General features: G+C 50.8%; 8 protein-coding genes across 8 annotated transcripts; 5 read left to right on the top strand and 3 right to left on the bottom strand.

The window, feature by feature from the left end:
- Positions 1 to 503: 503 nt before the first annotated feature.
- On the top strand, positions 504 to 1,791 carry N7532_009599 (alpha/beta hydrolase; the record flags this gene model as incomplete). Its single annotated transcript, XM_056622090.1, has 2 exons — positions 504 to 910; positions 972 to 1,791. The coding sequence occupies 2 exons, from the start codon at positions 504 to 506 to the stop codon at positions 1,789 to 1,791; spliced, it is 1,227 nt and encodes a 408-aa protein (XP_056472896.1).
- Positions 1,792 to 1,906: 115 nt separating this feature from the next.
- Positions 1,907 to 2,204, bottom strand: N7532_009598 (uncharacterized protein; the record flags this gene model as incomplete). The annotated part of the gene is made up of 2 exons (XM_056622089.1): positions 1,907 to 2,114; positions 2,176 to 2,204. The coding sequence occupies 2 exons, from the start codon at positions 2,202 to 2,204 to the stop codon at positions 1,907 to 1,909; spliced, it is 237 nt and encodes a 78-aa protein (XP_056472895.1).
- Positions 2,205 to 7,217: 5,013 nt separating this feature from the next.
- Positions 7,218 to 7,565, top strand: N7532_009597 (alpha/beta hydrolase; the record flags this gene model as incomplete). The annotated part of the gene is made up of 1 exon (XM_056622088.1): positions 7,218 to 7,565. One exon carries the CDS (start codon positions 7,218 to 7,220, stop codon positions 7,563 to 7,565), a length of 348 nt encoding a protein of 115 aa, XP_056472894.1.
- A 4,103-nt stretch (positions 7,566 to 11,668) lies between these two features.
- Positions 11,669 to 12,482, top strand: N7532_009596 (hemolysin-III channel protein Izh2; the record flags this gene model as incomplete). Its single annotated transcript, XM_056622087.1, has 2 exons — positions 11,669 to 11,956; positions 11,982 to 12,482. Coding segments are annotated over 2 exons (789 nt in total), but the record flags the coding sequence as incomplete, so codon positions are not given.
- Positions 12,483 to 12,847: 365 nt separating this feature from the next.
- On the bottom strand, positions 12,848 to 14,639 carry N7532_009595 (sugar porter family MFS transporter; the record flags this gene model as incomplete). Its single annotated transcript, XM_056622086.1, has 4 exons — positions 12,848 to 13,201; positions 13,258 to 13,566; positions 13,625 to 14,026; positions 14,100 to 14,639. 4 exons carry the CDS (start codon positions 14,637 to 14,639, stop codon positions 12,848 to 12,850), a joined length of 1,605 nt encoding a protein of 534 aa, XP_056472892.1.
- A 1,570-nt stretch (positions 14,640 to 16,209) lies between these two features.
- Positions 16,210 to 17,688, top strand: N7532_009594 (immune-responsive protein; the record flags this gene model as incomplete). Its single annotated transcript, XM_056622085.1, has 4 exons — positions 16,210 to 16,430; positions 16,497 to 16,692; positions 16,953 to 17,294; positions 17,335 to 17,688. The coding sequence occupies 4 exons, from the start codon at positions 16,210 to 16,212 to the stop codon at positions 17,686 to 17,688; spliced, it is 1,113 nt and encodes a 370-aa protein (XP_056472891.1).
- A 361-nt stretch (positions 17,689 to 18,049) lies between these two features.
- N7532_009593 (autophagy protein 5) lies at positions 18,050 to 19,188 on the top strand (the record flags this gene model as incomplete). The annotated part of the gene is made up of 2 exons (XM_056622084.1): positions 18,050 to 18,713; positions 18,785 to 19,188. Coding segments are annotated over 2 exons (1,068 nt in total), but the record flags the coding sequence as incomplete, so codon positions are not given.
- Positions 19,189 to 19,692: 504 nt separating this feature from the next.
- N7532_009592 (uncharacterized protein) lies at positions 19,693 to 22,111 on the bottom strand (the record flags this gene model as incomplete). The annotated part of the gene is made up of 2 exons (XM_056622083.1): positions 19,693 to 21,861; positions 21,929 to 22,111. Coding segments are annotated over 2 exons (2,352 nt in total), but the record flags the coding sequence as incomplete, so codon positions are not given.
- Between the last annotated feature and the right edge of the window lie 4,088 nt (positions 22,112 to 26,199).

The following is a 26,199-nucleotide window of genomic DNA, read 5'->3' as shown; positions in this document are numbered from 1 at the left end:
ATGTACATATTTTCACTTATACATATACCATTGGTCTGGACATAATCGACAACTATATATTACATCACTTCGAATTAACTGTGCAAAATTCCATCTAACTTACATTCTTGTTCTGTTGCAGGTAGCCAAGTGGAAACTCGACAAGGATGCTACTTGAAATACATGATGCTCTCCCATGCTTTCACTCTTTGCCGTTATTTAGCTAAAAAATGTAATTGCAACCTTCGTATCCTGGTTTGGGGTACAATATCGTACTGTTCGAACTTCATGAGATTTCCGAGTTGATCCACCGATGACGTCCTTATCGCTTATCAGCACACGCAGGGGAACTCGGAGAATCGCTGGAGCCTCGGCCCAGTTTCACCTGTTCCCCCATCTAACCAACTCCCTTCATTAACACCAGCCATCGTGACAACGCAGTGCGGTCGCTTTTTACACTCATTTGAGCTTCAGTCCTTTCAAATTCACACATAGCCTCCATTTCAGGGACACTCTGACCGACCATGGCCCTTTACCACCAAACGGTGGATTTCCTGTCCAACTCCTGGGCCAACCACCGGACGCAGCTGCCTCTACTTGCCGTCACAGGGGCCTCGTTCACGCTCGGCGTTGTCCTTCGGTCGCTTTTCACCGGCCGCGAGTCGGGGGAGACTCTGCTCCCCTCACCCCGCGCAAAATTACTGCCTGGCCTATCCGAAGCCGAGAATCGCAGCCTCCCCCTCCCAAATGACGTGCTGCCGGGCGCCCGCGATGTTGCAAGTCCCTACGGCTCCATCCGAATTTATGAATGGGGAAGAGAAGACGGACCAAAGGTGCTACTGGTTCATGGTATCACTACGCCATGCATCGCGCTCGGCGGAGTGGCCCACGCGCTGGTTGACCGGGGCTGCCGGGTGATGCTGTTCGACCTGTATGTTTCAGCGCTCCCTCGTTTTCTATCCCGTAGTATATGCTGAAATTGGATGATCCAGGTTCGGACGCGGATACTCTGATTGTCCTGCAGATCTCCCGCAGGATGACCGACTGTTTGCTTCCCAGATCTTGCTAGCTCTCTCCTCGTCGCCGATCGCCTGGACTGGCAAGGAATCTGGGAAATTCTGCCTCGCTGGCTATTCACTTGGAGGTGGCATTGCTGCGGCATTCGCCTCGTACTTTCCCCAATTGCTATCCTCGCTGGTACTTCTCGCCCCGGCCGGATTGGTCCGCGACTCACAAATCAGCTTCCAAAGCCGCCTCCTTTATTCCCGAGGTCTGATGCCGGAGAGCGTACTTGGATATCTAGTGGGCCGCCGACTACGGGCTGGGCCTCTGGTGACCCCCAAGCCCAATAACAAAAAGCTTAACGCGGCCGATGCCCTCACCGAAGAGCTCCCGTCGCAAAGTGCGGCAGAGGTCCAGATTCTTTCCCGCGCGTATCCACATATCAATATTCCATCCGCGGTTGCGTGGCAAGTGAACAACCACACCGGGTTCGTGCACGCCTTCATGTCCAGCATGCGTCATGGTCCCATCCTGGGGCAGCGACAATGGAACACTTGGGCACGTTTAGGAGAATATCTCAGTGCCCAGAACAGCATTTCATCAAATGATGAGGATAAAAAGGGACTACCCAACGATAAGATCCACATTCTTTGTGGTAACAATGATGCTATCATCATCAAAGATGAGCTCGTCACCGATGCCACTGCGGTCCTGGGTGGAAACGCTATCTTCAAGTTCTACGAGGCCGGTCACGAATTCCCCAGCACCAAATACGATGATGTTGCAGCGTACATTTCGAAGCTGTTTTAAAGCGACTGAACATTATTTGATGCGTCTAGAAATTCTTGCTGGCTTTTTAATACACTTGATAGAACATATTATACATAGAGATATCATCGATCATTTTCCGGTCCCTTCTGGGCTCTTAATTTTTCAAGATCTCATCGACCGCATTGACTTTATTTGATAGTCTGAGGAGATGGATTGCGCGTTCTTGTGTTCGCATACCAGCATAGTAAGGGCCCTCTGGTGCTGGTGTTCGAGTATACCGATCAACGGTGCTGCGGCTTGCTCGTGGGATTTGGTTGAGGTTGCTCTGGCTGAGGGCAGCGACTGTCGTGCCATTGCGGTTGCTAGGAAGCTGTTAGTCGTGGTTCATTCCATATCTCGGCGAAGCAATGTGTTCAGACTTACCTGGCGGGGGATGATTGCGGAACAGACATGGTTTGACGCAACTTTTATAGAAGCCTTGCGAACTGGGTAGTCGACTGCAACGTGGACGAGAACTGGAGAAGGTGATGCCAATGGAATGTGGTCTTGGGAGTTGAAGCTATTGCCACTGTTCAGGGTCCTCGGGTGGTAATTTGATGTCTCTTGGAATGTGATGGCACCGGTGAGGTAGGAGCCAAAAGGCCTATATATGCAAAGGAGCTTGGAGGCTATGCTGCAGCAGATAACATGCCTTGACACACGCGAGCTCGACAGGAGCTTGCATGGCGGCCCACATGGACGGACAAGCTAAGCGAAGAAAGGAATGGAGGAGAAGGATCTTCACTTTCCGTCGACGACGATGAGCAGGATCCACCAAGGGCCTGTGACACCATTCTCTCTTCCGGGTCAGGGAGCCTGCGGCCCAAGTAGTCCGCATGAACGACGGAAGGCCTAAAATTCCGTCTTGCACTAACCGAGCGATCATTCAGTGCAAAGCACATACCCGCTGATGCAAAACAGGCGACGAGGCAGATGCGATTGGCCCGGGCAGTGCATGAAACTGGGGGGCGTGGAGGCAGGTACACGATGCAGCAGGACGAGATGTGGAGCCGGGGCTCACGATCCCCGAGCTTGGCACCTTACGAAGTGCACACTAATTCAAGGGCATACATTCAGGGACTCCCCAGCACATGGCGAGCCACATGTCTCAACACGGAATCAGCCTGATGGGGTATATGTGCCGTGGAATGAGCCAAGGGATGGCGCTGCTGTTGCGCGTTTACACGGAACGAACGTTGGATTGCCAGTGAGAGATCGAGCAAGGGCAGGCCCTGAGGGAAGCCGAACGTCATCTGCACCGGTCTAGACTGTTCGCAAGCAGGGCGAACAGCACCAATCACCCTTGGCGGCAACTGCGCTCTGCAATGCGCGGAATCTGTCGCGTGGGTTTGCGACGAAGGGGTGAAACGTCGTGGGACCAACGTGGTCGATCACATGGAGATCACGCACTGGCCCAGGAGGAGCCATGAAAAATCAGGAATTAAGGTCCAAAACGGAAATACAGGTCGAATAAGCAAAATGGTGGGAGATACAGCATTCCCGAGGCCACGCGCAGAGTATGTTTACATTTCCTCTTCTCGATCTGCGGCGGTGCAAATCCCTTGCGAACTCCCGATTCGAGACGCTGCTCAGCCCAGATTATCCAGGAATCAGCTAGGGAATTAAGGTAGGCGTCAGCTCATACCAGCCACGTCGATTGTCTATTCCGGCGAGCCCTACGAGGCATGTTCATCTGCACAGCCTTAATGCTAGCCCGTGGAATGCTACGATCTCAGACCGGAAAAAGCAGGCTCACAACACGCGAACGCCTTGTTTCAGAGTAAATCAAGGGTCTTCTCAGCATCAGGGGCGCACGTGGATTGCCTCCTTGTTTTCCTCGACGTGTATGACGAGTCCAGAAATACAGCCCGGATCCGGAAAGCATCGACATGCGTGTCGCCCAATACGTCGTCAGGTGGTGCCTGGATCTCCTGGGCCGTGCTCCTGCAGATTGGCTCCAGCCTTGAGATGAACGATTTCCGAGGGTGAAAATTGTGCGGGTCCGCCTCGTATGGCTATGCAGCGTCATTGTCGGGGAGCCTGGTGGGCGAATATCCGAAATGAAGTCAGGGCTACGAGACCAATTCCGGTCTGACCTGATCCGAGACGACACGGAAATTACTTTCATTCCAACGTGGATTTCGGTCCGTTTTCTGTCGCTGAAAAGAGGGCCGGTCCGCGCGCACTACGGAAGTATGCAAACTATGCAGTGCCGGAAGGTCAATGGTATACTTCCAGATGCAGCGGAGCTCCTGCAAAGCCACAGGAGGCCATATGGAACCGGCGTTTCAGATTCAGGTTGCTTTTCCCACGCGCGACCCCTAGGGATCATTCCAGCCTTCCTAAGTCAGCAATGTTTGACGACGTTGCTGGTCCACCTGCTCGCTCAGATATGCAAGGCACGTCTGGTCCAAGCTGGGGAATCCCAACAACCTTATCTCCTTTCAGCTTAGTGCGAGTGATGATCATTGAAGGCGTTGGGCTGGTGTTCGCATGATGAGGCTTGTCGCCTCTTGGGTCGATCGCAGCCAGTATTATTCAGGTGATGGGGCAAGCTGACCTTGTGTGTGTGTGTGGGGGGGGGGGGCCGCGGAGGTGTTCGTACTACTCCCTCCATACCCGTCGTACTGGTCCTGCGCCCGACATTCTCTAAGCCTCCTTTCTCTTTCTCTTTTTCTTTTTCCTCGTTTTTCCCAGTCTCGGACGTCGAGGCCGATTTGAGCAGCCGGAAATTGGCTTTGCAAATTTAGTCGCCAACCCCTGAGTTCAGAATTTTCTACCTATCACACCAGTGCCCCGGGAAGCAAATAATGACCCTGCCAAGGGGGGTTATCGACAGTAGTTCGCAGGGCGGGGTCAAAAACAGCAACGATCGTCCTGATGAACATCCCTTGGAGAACAACGTTTGCCCCGGTGTTCATCCTAGCCGGTCTGAAACGCGCCATCACGAAACTGTGCACAACGGCCCCCAAGCCCGGTTGTGATGCCGAAGAGCCGCTGCATCCTACTATAGGTTGCCCGTGCAACCGATTTCCTTTGCATCTCATGCCACAGAATGAGCGCGACAAGTCGGAGTCCCCAGCTCCTTCTCTGATCTAACGAGGCATACTCCGTATTCCATGGGCCACGATAGCCACGCAACTCCAAATATGCGATCTAACCGTCCCCCTTTTGGACCTTCGAAACCACACTCCTGCAATTTCAACCTCTGATTACTCCCGCAGGCAGTATACCGTCCGATCCTGGCTTGCTTTCCACTACGACCACAACTCCTTGCTACGGCCACGGATTGGAACAGTTGGCAGACTCCCAGCTACTAGGTGCACACGGAAAACGAGGATCGCAATATCCTTGTAGTACTGTACACCTAGCGCTAGCGTTTCATTCGTCCCATAGTAATCGGCCACGGTGGCTGGCAAGCTGTCAGTGACGGGGTACACCGTCCACGAATCAAGGGATGTCTAACGAGTGAGGCGGTGCATCTTGCCTAAGCAGTACTGGGATGGCAAAACTTCGGCCCCCTTCCGACGTGCTGGTTCAGTGGGGCTTTTTGCTTCTTTTCCTTGGCTTTTTTTTTCAAAAATCCACCAAGCCTCGGCGTTTGGGGGCGACGTGGCAGTGATCAGACCCGAGTACGCAGCCCTGGGACTGCTGAAGCCTTACTTGGCAATCTGAAACGGTGGCTTAACTTTGATTTTGTCACTTTTAAGATTGGAAGGCGATTTGCTTCTTTGCGGGGACCTCCCGGGATCCTCAATCGGGGGATCGGCATCTCGAGGAAATCACGCAGATAGGCAACCCAATCGAGGCTAACATCAGTCGCTGAGGGAGGCTGGCCGATGACCGAAAGAAAATTGATGGGTCATTTGACATTTTAATGGGTGTTGGTTCAAGTGTCTTCCTTGGGCAGGAAGGTCAAGTTCACGATACTCGCTTCCCGCAGAGCCATATAAATAATAGAGAGACGCAGACATTTCCGATCCGATTTCATTTGTATATATTTTGTTTGATCATCGGATTGCTCCTTAGCCTAACTATATCGCTTGGAGCAAGGCTAAGGTTTCAGTCTAGACGGGGTTTGGAACGCTCTGCCATGCATCGCGACTGGGATCTCGCGATTCCTCTAGAAATTGGACGGTCGAGCGAAGGAATAAAACAAAGTAAAAGTACCTGCCATAGACCCGATTAGTCGAATATTGAGACGAGCAAATGTGGAATGGGGGTCTGTACACAGCGAAGAAGCAGCAAAGCGCACTGATTGCAAGAGCTTCTGACCCTTCCCACATCGAAGCAAATATGAATAGGCTGCCATTTACAAGCATCGAGCCTGTCGAAAGAAAATCAAGAATCATGTTGATCAGCAACGGAACCTTGACTGGGCGAAGACGTAACAAGCCATCTGCGAGGGACCATATTGACGGAAGGAGCATCTAAAAGAGATAATTAGTGCCTGTCCTATGCACATCTCAAGTACAACCTTGGCACAGCGGGGGGAATGGATACAAGAAAGATGAATAACCCCGAGGAAAGGGCCAAAGTCATATGAAGAATGACAGCCAGCAGGGACGTGATCAAAGCGCCGCCTCTGTAGTAGAGCGAGCGACTCTGCCAGTCTGGCCCAAACTCTGTAGGACATAGCATCATGGACTGTACATCGTATGGCCGGCGTGGTGATGATGTTGGAGTCAAAATGGCCGCGTGATGGGAGATGTTGACACGCCCGTCCCGAGTGAAGCGGAGGAGGTTAGCCAAGCATCGCCCCCACCCCGCACCGCCCCCAATAATAGAACCCCGCTTGGGTCGAGACCGTCCAAATTAACAGCCATTTTTGAATTGATATTGAACACTGAACGCACGGGACGATTTTTGGACGGTATGGGCGTGCCATTTTCAGTTAGCATCCTTGCACCAAGCGCAATTCCAAGGCAATCAAAATCGTTGTTGACGATGTCGATCATCGACATCGAATTTCCAAAATGGGACACATCCAATATACTTATGTACTGGTGACAGTTTGTACCTTCTTGGCTTAGGATGCACACGCTGGTACAATGTGTTCTATCCAGGCTAATCAAGCTCCCGAGGTCCTCACTTACCTTTGATCCCAGGTCGAGCTAAAAGTTTTCCTTTATTTTGACATTTCCAATTGCGTTGGTCCCCAGATTACCTCTCGGCGATGACTTCGCTGTCAACAATGATCGTCATGATCGAGAACCTGGATGGCACAGGACGGAATGTGCTATTATGAGATGTCGTGAGCGTTACCCCAGTCTGCTAGGGGTGATCTTTGGTTCTGGCGGCAGGGAGACCCAGCGAGCTGACATCCCTATCGCGTGAATCATTTCGCGTCTGTTGCCTTAGAAAACCTGGGATTCGTGCAGTTCAGCACGCCGTCCGGCTCGCCGTCCGGCTCTTATTCTTTAGATATGGGTGTAAGCTATGTCTATCACAAGGCATTGGCTACTTTCCTCCGCGCTCTCGTCCGGCCTCGGCTCCAGTTCCACCCAAAACCAGATGACACGATTTTCATCCCGGCTCGAGATCCTGACCGGACCATCCGAGTCCACGTCTACAAGCCTGCCCACGCGACAGAACCCACACCGGTCTTGATCAACTTCTGTGGAAGTATATTCGTACTTCGAACATTCGGTAGCGATGATGAATTTTGCCAATTTGTCGCGGATAAGACGAATTATACGGTCATCGACGCGCAGTATCGACTTGCGCCCGAGCATCCCTTCCCAGCCGCATTCTATGACGCGGAGGATTTGTGAATTGGGCATGGTCGCAGCCCAACCGGTTTGATGGCACCTCAATTTCCCTATGCGGATTTAGTGCAGGCGCAAATATCGCCTTGGCGATATCGTCTTCTTCCCTATTGTCGGCCGGCGAAGAAAACGAAAGCATTTTCCACTAGGTCATATCGATCTATGGCCCGACCAACATGGACTTGCCAACGAAACATGGACTTGCCAACGCCCGACAAACTCCAGGCAGATCAAAGCAATTGGATCATGAGGAAAATCTTCCCTGGCTTCTCTCATTTATGCCACAAATGCCTGAGCCTGGGTCAAGTTGACCCCCAAGACACCCGTCTTTCGTCGGCATTTGCGGACCCGCGAAATTTTCCGAAGAACGTTCTCATGATCACGGCAGCCCAAGACCCCTTCGCAATCGAGGGCGAAAAATTGGCGGAGCAGATCAATAGTATTGATGGTCATCTCTCGGTGTCCAAGAGAATGGATTCTTGCGCTCACGGATAGGATAAAGAAGCCATTCGGGACACATACCAATGTGACGCTAAAGATGAGGCATACGCGCTGGCAGTCAGCATTCTCAAGGGCAGGGAGTTCAACGGCGTTGATGCGGAGAAATTAGTTGAATAGTTTGATATCCATAGCTAATTATGAGTCACATGACATTTGAAACTCAAGTCGTTTTATTGAGGTGCTCAACTCTTTAAAACATTGTTTTCAAACTGTGCATATGGCCAGGAGCGCGTTCACTGTCTGTTTCATCTCAATTTTCCGTCGAGAAGCAATTGCAAGCCCTGATGTCTCGTATCTAGGGGTGTATTGGGAGCAGAATGTATGGTCGCATCCCAGACCCTGTTCAGTCGCTTGCGAACCCATAATGCTTGACCTCCTCGTTTCCAGCGGATTAATAAGTCGATGTTAGTTGTGATCACCTTTTGCTCCTCTTCGAAGATACTGATTGCTCCTAGAATTGCCACTGGCCATAAGAGATAGCTTGGTGAATATTTATGGATATCCAAGGCAAAAATGGTTTGTAACCCCTGTCTCAGAGACCCACACATTTCACTTATGATCTCCTGAGGGGATGACTCGGGATTTTGTTTCAGCAATAATACCCGGACAGCATGGAAGTACAGTTTTAGAGATAGGTCGTCCGGGTGGTCAACTTCGGCCCACTGAGATAGTTTCTGCCAAAGCTGGGACCAAAGCACTCTTTCCGTGTCAGTTAGGGCTCCAGAAATACGAGCTAGTTTTGTCGCATCGGCAATTAACAGAAAGAACTCGTAGTTCGTTTGAAGAATCGGCTGGACGGAGAAACAAATCTCGCTTTTGTCCGAGTTAGAAAAATAACGGTGCAGGTCTATCTGCTGGCGAATTGTCGAAAGAACATCAAGAGAAGGCTCAAAAAGCATCATCAAAGATGCGTGGTAGATAAATGACTCGACGCAAATGCGATCAAACACTGCTACGGCCGCAGGGCGATTACCCCACTGCAAATGTCTCTGAGCCAATAAGAAGCCCGATGCAGTCGCATGAGGTGCCACATTTGGTGCCATGTCCAGCCGACAAGCCTGTCTGTCGTTAGCCTATGGTTGTACACCACTAATCCGGCCCACAATACCTCGAAGACAGAAAGCAAGATTACGGTTGCCAATATGCGATCGTCATCGGCAGCCTTACTTGTCTCCACAAGCCATTTCTGTAGAGACATGATCGTGTAAAGGTAGCTTTGCACGGCGTGGCGAACCGACCAACTAGGCCGCGGCGCTATTTGCATGCCAGCAACGGAGATCATCGCCCCCATCAAGGGAGGGTACTCTGGAGCAAGACATAGCATATAGGTTTGGTCTATTGAGCTTTGGCGAACTAGTCGTGGGAGAATTGTAGAGACAAAGTGGCGAAAAAGATAGCAGTGTTCTTCCGAGCGAAAGGGGGATGGCATTCCGGCCGTTGATGGTTGGACGATTGACAACTCCGATTTTGGGCATGAAGACGCGTCGCGCGCGGTATGTAGAGACTTTTTGCCTCTTCGTCCATCGGGAGGTTCGTTTCCTGTCGGCCACTCGCAGATCAGCTCATTTCGGGTGCAAGCAGCGCATCGCGGTCGCGTTTCGTCGCATTTCTTCCGGCGCTTTCTGCCTACGCATGTCGAGGGTCAACGACTTAGCTCCCGGATTTCCTTCGAATGAATTCAACCTTGGCTCACATTGAAGGCAGCCGGTTCTAGTTCTCAGCTTTGCGGTAGACGAAACCATGACAGTAGCGCATCATGCTGGTTGGAAGAGAGTTGGAGTTGTGTCGGATGCGGGGAATGCGTTGCACTCGGCCAGAAGACCACGGGACCCGCGGGCCCGCCCAGCCTATTTTCTTAGCATTCGGCATAGCTCGTCCGCTATATGCCCCGGGTTAGGCATGCACTATACATGGGATGTATCGGAATGCTGTTCTTTACGGAAGAAAAAATGCATAGATTCATTGGGTTATCATGGGATAGCAAAATTGGAACGATTCACTTTCCAGACTGATTTAACATGAGAATCAGTCCTTCGTAAGCATTTATTCGGCAGACGGTGTTTTAAAAAGGCATCTGGGAAGATACGAACGTTCAGGTTGCTCGCGTAGCTCAGTTGGTAGAGCGCGGCACTAGTAATGCCGAGGTCTTCAGTTCGAATCTGGACGTGAGCATTTCGTTTTTTTTTTAACTTTTGCGACATCGTCTCAATCGCTTGACACCAACTACTAATAAGGTGTTTTCTTTTTCTTCATCAATTTTTTTTCTCCGTTAGCAGTGAATATCATGATGTACTCAAAAGGTTCAGTTCCACTTCATATGATATGCTACTAGGTAAAAACTCAAGGCAGTCGATTCTCAATGGTAAGTGCACACGAGGGCAACTTGGGAGAATGCCACTTCCAAAAAGTTGGAAATGCAAAAAGTAAATTGCTCACGTCCAGATTTGAACTGAAGACCTCGGCATTACTAGTGCCGCGCTCTACCAACTGAGCTACGCGAGCTGGTCGGTGAAGAAATAATTGATTCTTTGACTCTATGAGCCTAAGACAAGCTCACGAGCAAAAAAGGTTTTTAAGTTTCATAATTTCTTTGTCATTTTTCTTCCCAAAAAAAAGGTGCTCGATTCTTGCTAACGTTTGAATCATGACAATAGAATTTTTTTTTTGGGATCGCCACGGCAGGCAAAAAAGAAATGCTCACGTCCAGATTTGAACTGAAGACCTCGGCATTACTAGTGCCGCGCTCTACCAACTGAGCTACGCGAGCTGATTGGTTGAACGAAGTACCAACAATAAAATTAATGTATTATAGAGCTCCTCTTTGGCCAAACATGGGTAAGAATCGGTATCTGTTCTAGAAGTCACAATTGCTTCTACGGCACTGTGGGCAAACAACCTTGGAAGGTGTAGCACTTGGTGCTACGACTAATGCTACTTATACACACAGTATTGATTCACAACCTGTGTATGCACCCTCGAGTGTAATATTGGATCCACGTGTACCGCACACTGTTCGGCCTCCCGCGGATGATGCATAGAATTCATAACTAACGGGAAGGCAGGATGCAGCACTGCACAGTTTTAACCTGCAATTGTGGTGAAATGGGTTCCCATAGACAAGATTCCTTCATATGGCCTAGTCGGACAGTCCCCCATAAAACGGTGCTGGGACTAAATAGCAAATAGCAGCGGGTAGATTGTATTGTGCTAGCCAAAAAAAAAAAAAAAAAAAAAAAAAAATTTTCCTTCACATGTGGACTCGATGCTTCACATTGTTTGACCTTTGTGTCCCCACGCCGATCAAATCATATTACGTGTGACGTGTTGGAACGCGTGCCGTACTTGGAAGTTTGACCGCATGTTCACAAGTATTGCGTGATGTTACAACTCCGACGGGTTGGCAAGCCGATTTCCAATTTCCGAGGCTCCCAAATTCAATACGAACGCAGCTCAGCCTTTGGAAGTCACTCTCTATTGTTTTATAGCAAACATGATACCAAGGTACCACCAAGACAAAAGCACCGAGTCACTTTGAAAATTCGTTCCCTGTTTGTCCACAATGGAGCATCTACCTCGCCAGCAAAAAACTTTTAACTCAGAACACAGTCGCACAAGAACGCCATAAGTCGTGTGAAACTGAGGGCCAGTCCTCCAAAGTACTCCGTCCATATGGCCAGATACCTTCACGGTATCAAGACAATGAGTTCATTCATCGCGGTTACCGCCCGGAAACCAACCCGACACATGCCTGCTTCTCTAGCTGGCTCCACCTACACAACGAGACAGTCAACATCTACTCTCATCTTATACCAAGTCTATCATCCCTCATTGCTGGAAGCCTGCTGTACAAAGTTCTGAAAGCAGATTATCCAGACGCGACTATCGAGGACCATCTGGTCTTTACATTCTTTCTTTCGACAGCGGTCACGTGTATGTGATTCTCAGCTTTCCTCCATACATTTTCAAATCATTCGTTCCACGTGTATTTGGCTTCAGCTTGACTTTGTTAGGATCATTGTTTTGACACTAGGTGACTTTATCTCCGGAATAGACATGACCTTCTATTGTGAGCCAACTTTGAAACATAAATATTGGACGATGGTAAGTCCTCCGACTCTCAATTTACTTGCCGTTATGGTATTATTGAGTCCACAGACCCAGGCTCCTCAGTGGCGGACCCTCCGCGTTGCTACTTTCGTTGGTACCGGTTTGTCGGGGATTGTCCCCATAGCCCATGGAATCAAAACCTTTGGACTTGACCAAATGACAAAGCAATCTGGAATGCTTTACTACATATTTGAGGGACTCTTGCTTTTGCTAGGTGCCTTTTTCTACATGGTCGGTCTCGAACCATTTTCCGAGGAACAGTTCCTGACAGGCCTAGACGCGAATACCAGAATCTCTCGCACCGGGACGATTTGACTTCGTTAGGTCACCCCATCAAATATTTCGTATTTAGTAGTTTTTTGCGACAATAACTCACTTCATTGGGCTTTCTTCTGCATTTGACTACAACTATAATAATCTAGTTTGCCTCATACCATTTTGATTTTGCATTCAGCCAAGTATAGTCGGCCAGAACTCCCCAGACCACGTGTGCATGAGCAAGCAAGCTGTGGATGGAGCCCGCATGATCAAATGAATTGAGAAAAAGAAAGTGCAAATTTCACATGAATTAAATTCATCTCGCATGATAGTGTAGTCACGCTGATTCATCAAAACGTCAATCTATGTACGGATATATGTATGTATACACAAGTCTATGCATCGAGGTAAAATCATGTCGCTCATGCAGATTCTTCGTCCTTGTTCTCCTGGTGAACAGCCTGGTCCTTGATGTCGAAGCGAAACTGTTCTTCCTCCTCCTTGAGCTCTTCCTTGAGCTTCTTGTTTGCCTTCCAGACCGGCTTCTGCTCGAACAGGCGATCGACCTTCTCCAGGGGGATACCGCTGGTCTCGGGAATGAGGAAAAAGGCGAAGAAGAAGGCAAGGAAGGATAGAGCTGCGAAAAAGAAGTACACGCCGTAGCCCATAGCCTCAAACATCTGCTCGGTGAAACGAGAAATGAGGAAGTTGAAGAGCCAGTTGCTGGCAGTTGTGCAAGCCTGAGCCAGGGAACGGAAGTTGGGGTCGAAGAATTCCTGAGAAAACCCCTATTAGCCGTAGTGCGAGGATACATTGAGAGACGAGGACTTACAGAGTTGATGACCCAAGGGGTACCGTTCCAGGTGGGAGTGTAGACAGCGGTCCACAGATAGAAGAAGAAGATGGCAGCGATACCGCCACCATTAAGGTGGTCTGTGGGGTGCTCTTGCGGCTCAACCACATAGATATAAGCTCCAATGGCCCACATGCAGACGGAGCCGGTGATACCACCGACCAGAAGAAGGTTCCGCCGACCGAACTGATCGACAAGGAAGAGCAGCCAGATGAACGTCATCACGGCCTTAACCACACCGAAGACACCGGTCAGGAGGTTTACAGTGTTATCTTGGACACCAATGCTCTGCATATGCGATTAGTAGATATCGCTTTTTTATATCAGAATATAATAATTAACTCACAGAGAAGATAGTGGGGGAATAGTAGTTAATGGCATTGATACCGGAGCCATTCTGCCAGAAGAAGAGCATACAGCCCAGGAACAATCGCCAAATCAGGTTGGGGCGATCTCCGAGAGCCTTAAACGGCTTCCAGAAGCCGAAGCCGACGGTGGCGCGCTGGTTCTCATAGGCTTGGTCGATAGCAGCGACCTCCTCGGTAACGTAAATGTCGGTGGCATCCAGTTGACGAATCCAGCAGAGGTTCTTCATGGCCTGAGCCCGACGATCATGGAGGAAAAGCCAACGAGGCGACTCCCGGATCCAGAGAGATCCGAGGAACAGAAGACCAGACGGGATCAATTGAATGGCAAAGGGAATAATCCATTGCTCTTTGCTAGGCTCGATGTGTTGTTCCACGCCATACTGGAAAGACATGCTCGGTCAGTTTCAGGCCCATCTTTTGTGAAAACGGTAATGTCGATCATCGTTGACTCACGTTAATCCAGAAACCAAGCATACCACCAATTTGCCACCCAAGCTCGTAGAGACCGACAAGTCGTCCACGAATAGCGGGAGGAGCCAGCTCGGAGAGGTAGATTGGGACAATGTTGGAGGCAACACCTGTACCCAGACCAGTCAAGACACGACCAGCGTAGAGAATGCCCAGTCCGCGATTGTGGTTGGCACCACACTGCAGACCGGATCCCAGAGCAAATGTAGCAGAAGCTATCATCAAGCAATGCTTGCGACCGATCCAGTGGCTGAGGCCGTATGTGAAAAGGGCGCCGAAGAAGGCGCCGGCAATGAACAGAGACACGATATTTTCGCTTATCAAGTCGCTTGCAGCCGTCGACATCTGGTCAAGACCGAATTCTTTTCGGAAGGAGGTGAGTGTCACTGTTGTACCGATGAAGGCACTGGTATAACCGATCATATTGGAACCGCATGATGCCACAAGGGCAAGCACGTAGACACGCCAGTTGTAGACTGAAGGAGGAGTTGGCCGGTCCTCGACCAGGTGAAGGATGCCACCCATGACTGCTAAGTGAGACACTTAGAAGGGGAAGAATGGAGGGTGGGAAAGGTCGAAGGAAAAGTTTTCGAGGATATAGATGGAAAAAGAGGTGAGAGACGGGAAAGGGCCCCTAAGTAGTAATCGCTTCCACTCTGGTGAATGTGGGCGTGTGGAAATCCTCTCAACGAGCGGCCCCCCAACAACTTACGTCGCGTAAAATCCCATCCTCTGGGGCAGTATGGGGTTTGCAAAGTGAGGCTACGGAGGTTTGGAGAAATTCTGATCCCACGGGGTGGAAACATTGGGCCGGGGTAGCGTTTTCCCCGGTGGAAACGTTCAGCCGGGGAGAGCGAATGGCCGCCAGTATATATCAAACACGGGATCCTACTTTCTTGGTTGGGAATTCCTCGAACGAGGAATGTTGGCCCTGGACGGTTTAGCCAGCCGCACCAGGGACCTTCTCGTGTCCTCACGGCCATGTAATGGTACTGTGGCCACCAAAAGACATCAAATCCTTATGTGAGGTCTGCGTTTACCCGTCGTGGTCGCCTGAAGGAGCCTTTTCCGGTGAACAATTTGGTTCGCCACATCCTGCGTCATAAATCATTGGGCACAACCTTTGTCCCCGGATCGAGCGGAATTGCGAGTGTGGGGGGCAGGGAGGGCACAGCATAGTACCGCTTGTCAATAGAATACCCCGTACTCGATTGGTAGAACTGTGCTCTCGTGGTCTGCGCGTGCATGGTTATCCCTTGCCGCCCACGGGGAGAACCCTTAACCATTGGTGGAGTCGGAAGGTTGCCGAGCTCCAAAAAGGCAGGTCAACCGGCCTTGCAGCGTCACGTGTATCGCAAACGAGCCAGCCTACGTGTTTGAAGGTCCTGGGGTTCATCATTGGGCTAGAATCATGGAGAAGGAGTTTATTTGGGCCGAAAGTCTGCTTAAATGGACCTCCCGAGATTAACGAGTTGACATATTGAACGCATGGTCGTCTCCGGCCGTGACTCGGCTTCAACCTGTCGTCATATCCGTTCTGATCAGCGGTCGACCAGTACAGAGCCGCGTCGGAAGCGACAGGAGAAAGGCAGAGCGTTCTGCAGAAGGCAAGATGTAGCCAAGCAGAGGCCAAGCAACATCACAGTGGAATTCGAATATCCGGACGACTCTCCTCTTAGCCACCTTAGCTTTTTGCTTGCCAATAAGTATCTCGGCATTTTTGATTGTGTCCAGCTTATGGACGAGACCGCTTCGGCTGACACCAAGTGGAGAAGCGGGTGCCGAGTCAGTCTTATATTGTCACCGGTGAAGAAACTCATATTTAAGCTCATGTGAGCATTCAGATTTGCTACAGGCGGTCAACGTAAATCTGGAACCTGGAACCTGGCGGCGCCGATAGTCCCGACCGCCACGTCCGGCTTGGAAGGAACTAAGTTTATGTTCGGGCCGCTTTCGGCATTGCCATGCGGACTCGGGCCGGAGATGGGAGATATATGAGCGGTGTAAACACGACACATCCACGCGGAATTTTGACGCGAGTGTTTTGGAAAGAGAAACAGTCTCGAAAATAAACACCGAATCAGTTTTGTCCATCATGGCACACCATTTCAGCGACCGCTCGGGAGTGACAAAAGAATTGTGTTCTTGGATTCACGGCTTGTCGCTCAGCAATGTCCCGGAAAACGTCAGAACTCGAGTAAAATACTTGATATTGGATGGTCTATGCTGCGCAATTTCGGGGATTATCTTCCATGGGTTGAAAACTGCAAAAGGCGTTTTTGCAATTGAGCCGGAAGGACAACGTGTTGTATGGGGGTATGACAAGGTAAAAATATAACCGTCAACCACAAGGCGATTCGGGGTGTCTGACTGATTGTCAAGAAACTTGGCGCCCTTTCTGCTGCTCTATACTGAGATTCAGTCGTTCGAGATCGATGATTGGCATATGTTGGCACCCGTGCACTCTAACTCCATTGTCTTGCCTGCACTCCTCGCCGCTACTGGCCAGAAGAAGACGGAAGGCCTCGCGACATTCGATGGCACTTCGCTATCATTGTCAACAATCGTCGGGTATGAGGTAGGTCTCGTGTCTGGTTGTGCCTTTACGGAGGGCACATGCTCACGAGACGCTGGCACGTTGTCACTACTTCGGACATGCAGCCGCCGCAACGGTCAGCAAATTGCTTGGCCTGTCGGAAGATGTGACTGAGGATGCGCTGGGTATGGCGTGCACTCAAGCATGCGGATTGATGTCAGCTCAGATTGGAAGCGATGTCAAACGGATGAGGCATGGCTTCGCAGCGCGCAACGGACTGTTCGCTGCTATAATGGCCTGAGGGCGGATACGTCGGGATCAAGAATGTCTTTGAAGAGCCATATGGGGGCTTCTTTTCAACCATTGGACAGAATTATGGTAAGGAACCGCCGTATTTGACTGAGGAACTGACCAAAGGACTCGGTCAGCTATGGCAGTCGGACAACATTCGGGTCAAATCACATGCATCGATGGCAGGGACGCACTACGCAATTAACACGGTGGCATCCTTGCAAAAGGAGCACCCACACAAACTGACAGACTTGAAAAACCTTATCAGCATCAAAACGAAATGTCCGAGGCTGCCATCAAGCATGGAGGGTGGAAGGCGCAGCGACCGCTATTTGCTTGGGGGCACAAATGCGGTGTGCCTATGTGGCTGCTGTCCAGCTTGTCGACAGCCAGGCTCTGCCTCAAGAGTTTCGCCATGATCTCCTTGGCCGAGATGTTATCTGGACCTTGATAGACAAAACAGCGTGTTTCCACGAGCCCGAACTGGGGAGAAGTACGAGCAACGGGTCACCATTACGATGGCGGATGGATGCGAGATCTCAAAAACACTGGCAGCCCCCCCCCATGATGTTACACCAGGATTGGCGAATGATGAGATTGGCGAAGTTTCAGAAATTCACCACGGGAATTATTGACGGCGGGAGGAGAGACGATATTGAGAGAATGGGTCTCAATCTGAAGAGCGTTCATGACATTTCTGACCTGGAGGAACTCCTTGCGGGGAGGACAGCGAATCCAATCGAATGAATTTTGTCTATAATCAGTTAGTAGCTTCTACCGAGAATAAAACAAATAATATTGACTGTCCAGGATCGAGCTGCGCGATGCGCTGGTTTACCTTAACGCCAGTAGATGCCTCAAGTGGTACAAGCGATCACGTGACAAGGCGGCGTGTCGTCCGCGGGCGGCCCGCCGTCAACAACCAACATCCTCCCGCTCGACGAGTCGCGGTGGAGTTTCTCTTCAGAGCTTGCATGATATTTCAGACATATCAGATCATGAAATAGGGTTGAACGGGGTGCTCAGGATCCCATCTTTGATCCGTCGATGACATGCATTGTCGATTCGCAGTTCACTAGATCAGCTCCTGCTTGATCTAAGGCCAGAATTACGAGACCCGTTTCACCTGCTCCATATTTTGACCAACAGTGGATCCAAACGATCGATCAACATGGAGAATCAGACATCTCTTCCTGCCATTCAGCGCAGTGTCTGGGCTGGACAAATACCCTTAGAGATTATTTTGGCACCAGCAGAAAGCCGCTTTTATGACAAGACTGACCCATATCTGGTATGGACCCTTCCTTTTATTCTCGGGCTTGCTCTTAACAATCTGAAGGTTTCATTTTCCCGAGTTGCATATCTTCCTTCATTGCTGCCAAAAATTCGAGCGTTCTTCGCGTCCTCGTTGATTGATCCAAATGCCGAACAGCATCAGGGCTGGTTCGCCTTTGAAGGCGTCCCTCTTAAATGGCACTATCCAGCCGGCTTGCTGTTTGATCTTTACGCAGGAGCAGTGGCAGCGTCAAAGCTTGCTACGGGAGGGACAGACTTGCCAGAGAGCGAATCTTCACTTCCTTGGCGCCTGACGGTTCATTTCAACGACTGGCCTGCCGAAGACCTTGTTCGCCTCGACCCCGACGGGATAGTGCTCAATGACGCATTCATAAACAGCGTCAAAGAAGCTGATTTCCTCCGCAATGGTACAGCGAAGGCCATAATGAGTCTCTCTAAGGAAGACTCTGCCGGCCTCTGGAGGGCAGTGGAAAATGGTACGCGGTCATATCCCTGCTGACATCCTCCCAGCAAATATTGAATAAAGGCCTAATTATATACCTTTCAGTGGACCTTCCTTCATTCCAGCGCATCTCGAACAGGTTTCTCCCGCCACCATCACAGCCGTTTCGCAATGTCCCAATCCGCATATTTCTACCACTCCCCCCTGACGAAGAGTCGCCTTCACTTAAAGTGGTTCAGTCACCGTTCCCTCCATCCGTACAGGTAGTCAGTATGCAGTCCAGTCAGATTATTGGTGCGCGCTCGAGCCCAAGCACGCAGGTCCAGACCATCGGCAGTGTCTTAAACACCCTGCTGCCCAACCTATTCCCAAGTCGACGAACGCCACTTCTTGCTAAACCTGTTCTTCACGGGGCGGTTCTGCCCATGTCTGCGCCCATCGAAGAGGTGGTGCGAAGCTCTGCTTACGGTGATGGGTGGGTTTATGTGGTTGTTAGAATGATGGGTTAATGGGATGGCACGTTACTCCGACTTTTTGACCGCTGTCTTTGAAATGAATTATGGGGCCGTTCAACTAGTCTAAAAGGGTACTACAATTTATCTTCTACGAATTCCAAAGTCAATAGCAGATTATGATGCCCAATTTTCATTGTCAGGATTATTTTCAATTTCAATATCCGATAATGTGCATTAAGTCCATTGTTGAGTTGCCTCAAGCCTATAATGCTAATTAACTTGAAGCAAATTGGGTATCAGGGGTGTTGCCGGCCAGCGGCGATGCATCTTGTTCATCCGGTGAGTAACAAAAGAAATGTATACCCCCCAAAACTGCGCCAGGTAAATGAAAGGCAAACAAGAGGGATGAGCTGAGAAAGGAAAATCAAGCTAGTGAATCGAACGCAAGATAGCACAAGACGAATGACGTACGCATACATGCAAGGAAAAAAAAGATAATAAGAGAAAAACAAAAGGGGAAGGACGGCACAACCAAGAGGCACACTGTCATGAATAGGCTTAGATAACGTTGTATCCGTTAATTAGCATCTGCTCGCCATTGTCGCGGGCTCTTTTTTCAGCCTTGGCTAGCAAAAGCTTTCTCACCCACTCGCCGCGGCCCTCGGCAGTGTCATCGACAAAATCGTGTCTTGGAAGAGCGTTCTTGCCAAACAGAGCCTTTCTGTCTCCCTCTTTGTGGGCAGGGATAAAGGAGAACTGGAAAGCAGCGCCCTCAGACCCATTGGGCATCCGGTTTTGCTTGCGCAGGATGTTGCGTTTGATTGCAGCAGTGACCTTGGAGCTGGTTGCCAGCGACGAGCATGCGACGGCGTAATCATCCACATCGATAACATCAAGCGCACGCGAGATGCGGTGGGCATCCTGCTCACTCTCGTGCAAAGTAACCTTTGTGTCGCGCAAGGTAACATGAGCGTCCTTCCACTCATGGCGGAACAGACGGTTCTTCTTGTGCTTCAGATAGCCACTGTGGGTGACATTTGGGTCAGATGAGAGCGAGGATTGGGAGGAGCTGTGTCCATGGGGACGCTGACGAGGGCTCCGAATAAGGTCCTCAGGAGTCTCAATCGGCGTGAGAGGCTTGTCTTCACGAACGCGACGAAGAGGCTGGCTGTTCTGCTGCGGACGAGTGGAGGCACTGCGCATAAGGGGGTCCCGGTATGGTGGGAACAGAGTACCATACTGCATGTCCGGAGGGACAGACTGAGATGCATCGCGTGCGATTGGCCCATTGGGAATGGCAGTGACTGGAACATCGACCTCCGTGAAGGGTGTACCCTGACGGTAGACATCGATGTTTCGAGCTTGAGTGAAGGGACCATATTGCTGCACTGCCGTCGGGGACCCATATGCCTGCGAGACGTGAGTAGGTGTCATCGACCGGTTGGATGTCACAGCAGTTGTCATCTCCTCCGTGTTGGGGCTGACTGGGATGGTCAACTTGGGAAGATTGCGCAGATTTGTAGCCATGCCACTAGGCTGCGCGTTGGGAGGAGTCAGACCAGCGAAGGGCTCCTCGGGGGGAGGCAGATTCGACGTATCTAACAAGGGAGGAGCCATGGGCTGAGCATCAACATGTTGATAGTTCAGGAAGTTTCGTATGGTTTCTTGAGGATCAAGCTTCTCCACTCCATTGAGAGCTTTCTCAGAGAGCATAGGCCCGGGGGCTGGGCCGAAAATGTCCGAGGAGGCCACGACTGAGGGTTCGCTGTTGGATTTGGGGCGCAGCAGATCTCGTGCAGTCTCAGGGTTACCTGGGCTGCCGATTATGATCATACCATCATGAAGGACCGCGTTTGGGTGTTCAGCAAATATCTGCTCCAAATGGCGCTGGTATTTTCTGAATTTGGAGCATTTTTCACCCCGAGAACAATTGTGAGGCTTAGGCAGGCGCTGTTCAATGCCAACAATTGAGACGGACTCCCCCGGGGTGATTTGGTTCCCGAAGACATGGTTGGAAAGGATCTCGCCGTTTGGAGAAACCGACATGGCATACGAGTGCCGTCGAGGCGTATGCCGTTCCTCCGGCAAGGAATGTTCCTTCGGGAAAGAGTGTTCGGGCGATGAACGACCGATGGAAGATTTCTGCTGGATCGATTGTGTCATGAAAGACTCGGGTGTTGGGGGCACTGGGGGTACCGTTGCCATGGTGTTTTTCAAGTGATCGATCGACGCCATGATTTGGTGGCGCATGCCAAAGGAGTGGATGCTCAACTCTTTCAGGTCATCGGACTGAATGCTAAGCAGGACAGTGCCAGTGATATCATTAATCAGAAACTTCTCAATGACTGCATCATTGTATCCAGCAATGTGGAGCCAGTGCGCCACCTGATTCGGCTTCCAGGCTCTGATCTCCTCCTCGCTCACGTGTGACACATCGGGATGTACCGTTGTCAAAGCCTTGGGGGTCTTGGGCGAGAAAGGGAAGCGTCGTGGCGTATCGATCGAGCGAGAGAATTCCGACTGCAAGGGAGATCGTTCGAAGTAGAGGTCTATCTCGGCGGTAGATGGCTCGTAGATGGATGAGCCAAGAGAGTCCCGGAAGAGGTGAGGGCCCTCAGGGCCTCGCACCATGGACTTGTCCAGATGGGTGTGGACGCGGTTTTTGGAAACATGTTCCGGATTGGGGAGATCTGGTGTGGAGATCGAGGTATTGCTATCATAGGCGAACTACTCCCGGAATAAAGCTTAGATCTGGCCATACCATTTGGTTGAAGTTGTTGGGGATGTGTCTTACCGACTGGAGGCTTTGCCGAAGGGACTCTTCGTCCGAGTCGCTTGTTTCAATATCAGTGTCATCAAAATCGGTCGAGTTGGAGAACCGTCGTTGAATGAATGTCTTGTCGGGGTAAAATCGCTCATGGTTCTCAACACTCAGCGACGTAGGCGCAGCCTTCCGTCGAACGCGGAGAGAAGAATCCTGGGTATCTTAGCATGCGGCGGCAGTGTTCGTGTCTCTCTGCGTCTGCTTACCATTGCGATGTGATTATATGGGGCCGAGTCCGCTGGGTTTCAGGAGACCGCACAAGCCGGTATATGCGAGACAGATAGGAAAGGCGTGAGATGGTTCCCGTCAACAGTGAACCATCCAGATGCTTAGGAACAACAATAACAATCGAAAGACATGAACACCCTCGGGGTATCCACGATGACGAAGAGAGAGAATAGTATGAGAAGCTAAGCGGGAGTTCGCCGGTCATCACGGGGCGTTGAGGTATATGTATGGAATCCCCACCGGTCTCAGCGGGGCGCGTAGTTGAAACACGATGTGTTGAGCGGCAAGCGAACCCAGGGTTCGAGCCAACCCGAACGATTTGGCGGGCACCAAAGCCCGTTGCATGCAGAGTAGTGAAACACAGCGGTAGCGACCAAAAATAATGGCAGATCGCGACGGAATTGGGCGGTGATGTGATGACGAGTGACCCGCCTGCAGTAGCGCTACTCGCTTTCTCCAATCGCACGTCCGTCACGCCCACTCCCAGTCCAGCAACCAGTAGCTGCCAGCCCTCATAGGCTCGGGGCCAGACTGCTAGCGTTCATCCGCGCATCTGGCAACGTCTGTCCGACCGGCAGCCGGCGATGTGACTGGCGTGCAGTTGGCGCCCAGCGTGCAGCGGCGTTGATCGGGCCATACCCCACTGAGAGTCTGAAGGAATGTGACGACCACACATCGGCCGTTAATTAGCGCCCCAGCAATCCTCCCGCAAACGGGCGCCAGCATTCCTGACTGGGCTATTTAGGGATCGCTCAACCCGTCGTCCTCGAGTCATGTCCCTCGTTGTTCTCTCCACGTTGTGGGGTCGACAGCACGGTGGCTCGCGATCGGATGGCCCTCGCCCAGCCTTCAGAGCCTGGCTGGTTGGCTCCGGTCATTACGAGGCTGGGCCGGGCACCTGCGTGCATACTCCTACCCTATGCCGATGTACTGGGTGTACGCTTCCCTTAGCTCGTCGGCTATGGAAAGGTGATGTGATGCTGGAAGTGATGTGATGTGAAGAGGCATACAGCCACCACGCACGGGAATGGCACGGGCTAGACCGTCAACTGACAGTTCGTTGGCTGCCCCGGAGACCGGACCGTACTCAAAAGCAGGCGGGAATCCTACCAACGCTGAGGTACATAGATCTGATGGCGGCACTCCGTAGCCAGCGGAATAATAATGCAAATGTGGAGTTGTAGGAAGCCCAAGCCGGTGTAACCTAGGAAACCCCCAGCGAAATTTGCTACCACCGTCTAAGATTTTCTCACCGCTGCTAGACAAGAGGGGATCTGACCCCATGCTCTGGTGATGGCAATTCCGAAGCACCCTTCGAGACCAGGCAAGTGGAAGAGTGCAAGCGGTATGCGAGTCCCTATTGATCTGTTTGCCTTGACGACAACGTAGATCAAGTCAAACAAGGTGACTGATTGTTCCATTGTGCTGCTGCATGGATCCCAATACCAGTGAAAGTATGTTTCTTCGAGCCAACGCATTCATCCAAGCCAACACCTCGAATTAATCGGTTATGCGAGGCAAAAAATTCGGTAACGTGATATGATAACATCGGTATGCAAACTTGTGTACTTCGATGATTCTTCCACCATGGAGCCATTGGATCAGGTTGAAATTTCGCATTTCAATCTTGAGCAGCTAGCTGTCTCTAGCTCGCTTAAGTCAGATCTTTGCCAAACAGCAAACATACCTCCCCATTCACTTGAATGGTTTACTTGGTCATGAGGATAAGTGTACGCCTTCTGACTCTGATTATGTATGTATCTAGTCTATCTATTTGCTGCCCGGATGGGAGAGTGCAGGTCCCCCGTGTAGCCTGAAGAAAAACAGTCAAAGTATCCAAGTAACACGGAGTGTGCATGTGCATTGGTTCTGGTGGGCTATGCGCTAGTCAGACCAGGAACAGGTTCCGTCTCTGAATCTCGTCAGTTCAGTCCGGAGCCCGTACGCCCCTCTATACACAAGCATATTCTGAGCCGAGACACAAAGAGACAGCACGAAGGATCGAGCTGAAAATCGCATCAAGGAATCTCAATGCGTTAAGCCAATTCACTTCCCAAATGAAATTCGGAGGCCCTGCTCAGGTGGGTCCAACAACATCCAAGTGTATCTTAGGATTTTAGATTTTATCAAGGACCTGAATAAGATGGCTGGATATACATATCTATTATGTACTAAGGTTCTTGGACTACAGGATGCAGCAACGATCTCGTGACGCATTGCAAGAACACTAACGCCTCAGATTACCAGCCACTGAATATTTTGATATCCAGCCCTCGCATTTCGAATAGAAAATCATGACTCCTTCAGCTTACCCAGAACAACATTCAATTGGTATCACAACAGTCTTGGATGATCCATGCATTTGGAATCTACCGACTTGAGCGAGAGGCAAGGGAACGAGACGCTAAGCCAGTCTTCTCCGAGATGCCGTGTTGGCTGCGGGGCATTCTAGTAAGGAGCGCAGAAAGTACGGAACCTCCCGTGCCAACTTGACTTAATTAGTGCTATTTTAGGAGCTCTGCGAGATGTTATTCTTAGTAAATTTACCCAGAAGCAAGAATCAGGTGCAGAGGCATCGAGGGATCGTCAAGACTCAATAGATCCTGGTTTGCGTGGTGAGAGGTACCACAGGCAGAACCCTCCCTACCCGACAGGATTGGCAATGAAAGGAAATTAGGGGACATTTCGCACATGCTGGCGGTTAAGTGTTGCTAATTAAGGCAGAATGCAAAGCTAAAACTTGGGGAACTGCACGAAGGCTATCTTATCACATCACAGACTCGTGCACGGGGCAGCCCGGTGGGTCGGAGCTCTGTCACGCACCCAGTCAGCGCCGCCGCGGCTCCTCGTCTGTCGTGGGCAGGAAATTGCCTCCGATGACACGGCCAATCACCACGGCTACAGCTGAAGCTTGGCTGTCTCCACCCCTCGACATATCACACCACGATGCATAGTCCCTCGACCAGTCACTGTGCAGTGATCAACTTCCCCCACCGTTTTAGAGGTGACTGTTCGTGCCGGGAGAGGGCCATTCGACGTTTCATACGAGCCTAGCGATCGGACTGCGACCGGTGCCGTCATCAAATTTGCGGCATTTTTCTCAATTTAGCACCTTAGGGAAAATGCGAGGCCAATGCCGGCCGAATTGTGTGCTGGTCACATCCCCGCTCATCTGGGCAATTCACCAACATTCGGAGAGAGAGGCCAACTATGCACAACCCGTTCCAGCGCTAGAGACTATTCAGAATGCCTTCATAGCCGGTCACAGAATGCCCTCGCGGGAGAAATACCAACATCCCGAGCCGATGTTGGTTGGAATCCAGAGACCGTGATAGTGACGGGCAAACAGGTGCGTGGCTGGGATGGACCTCAGAACTAAGCCAGGTCCAATGAGAGATCCTGCAAGCAGAGGTCATCTGCAGCAATCCCTGTCCACAAGCACAAATGCCAGCCCCGACTAGCGTATCTCCATCCAGTCGCTCGAGGAGCATGAGATCGATGTGCATGGCACTAATGTCGCCATGCGACCCCATAGCACTAAAAAAAGCTGGTTAATTGTCCCAAAATTAGTTTGCGGTCGACTCCTTGCAACATTAACTGACGTTCTCTAGGATGTGATTCGTCCCTCGCTTCTGTGAGAATTCAAGCCAGGGAATATTCAGCGGTGATCCAACCCCACTGTCCTAACAGTCCCCCAATTATCCCGATCCTGCAGCTGGTCTGCTAGGGAACGGATGAGCAGGTGGGTTCCAAAATAGAAACAGCCGGGTCGGCCTCCACAAAGCTATCGCGAGTTTTAAAGCTTCTGTAATTCCTCCATTGCTAAGCTTGAGTTTCATCCATACTTAGTTGCACGGCCAACAATCCTTTCTCTTTCGCGCTCTCTTTTCTAGAAGGTAAAGCCTGCTGGTTCAGACTTGCCATAATACTGCCTATTCAACTACGATTGGCTCCTGTCATTTGATCACCCCGACTTGCATCTGCGATCGCCTCGAGTTCCTCATATTGCCAAA

This window comes from Penicillium argentinense (assembly GCF_028826775.1).
Source record: "Penicillium argentinense strain IBT 30761 chromosome Unknown utg000009l_segment0_segment0, whole genome shotgun sequence".
NCBI lineage: Eukaryota > Fungi > Ascomycota > Eurotiomycetes > Eurotiales > Aspergillaceae > Penicillium > Penicillium argentinense.
This window is presented reverse-complemented; position numbering and strand designations above follow the sequence as displayed.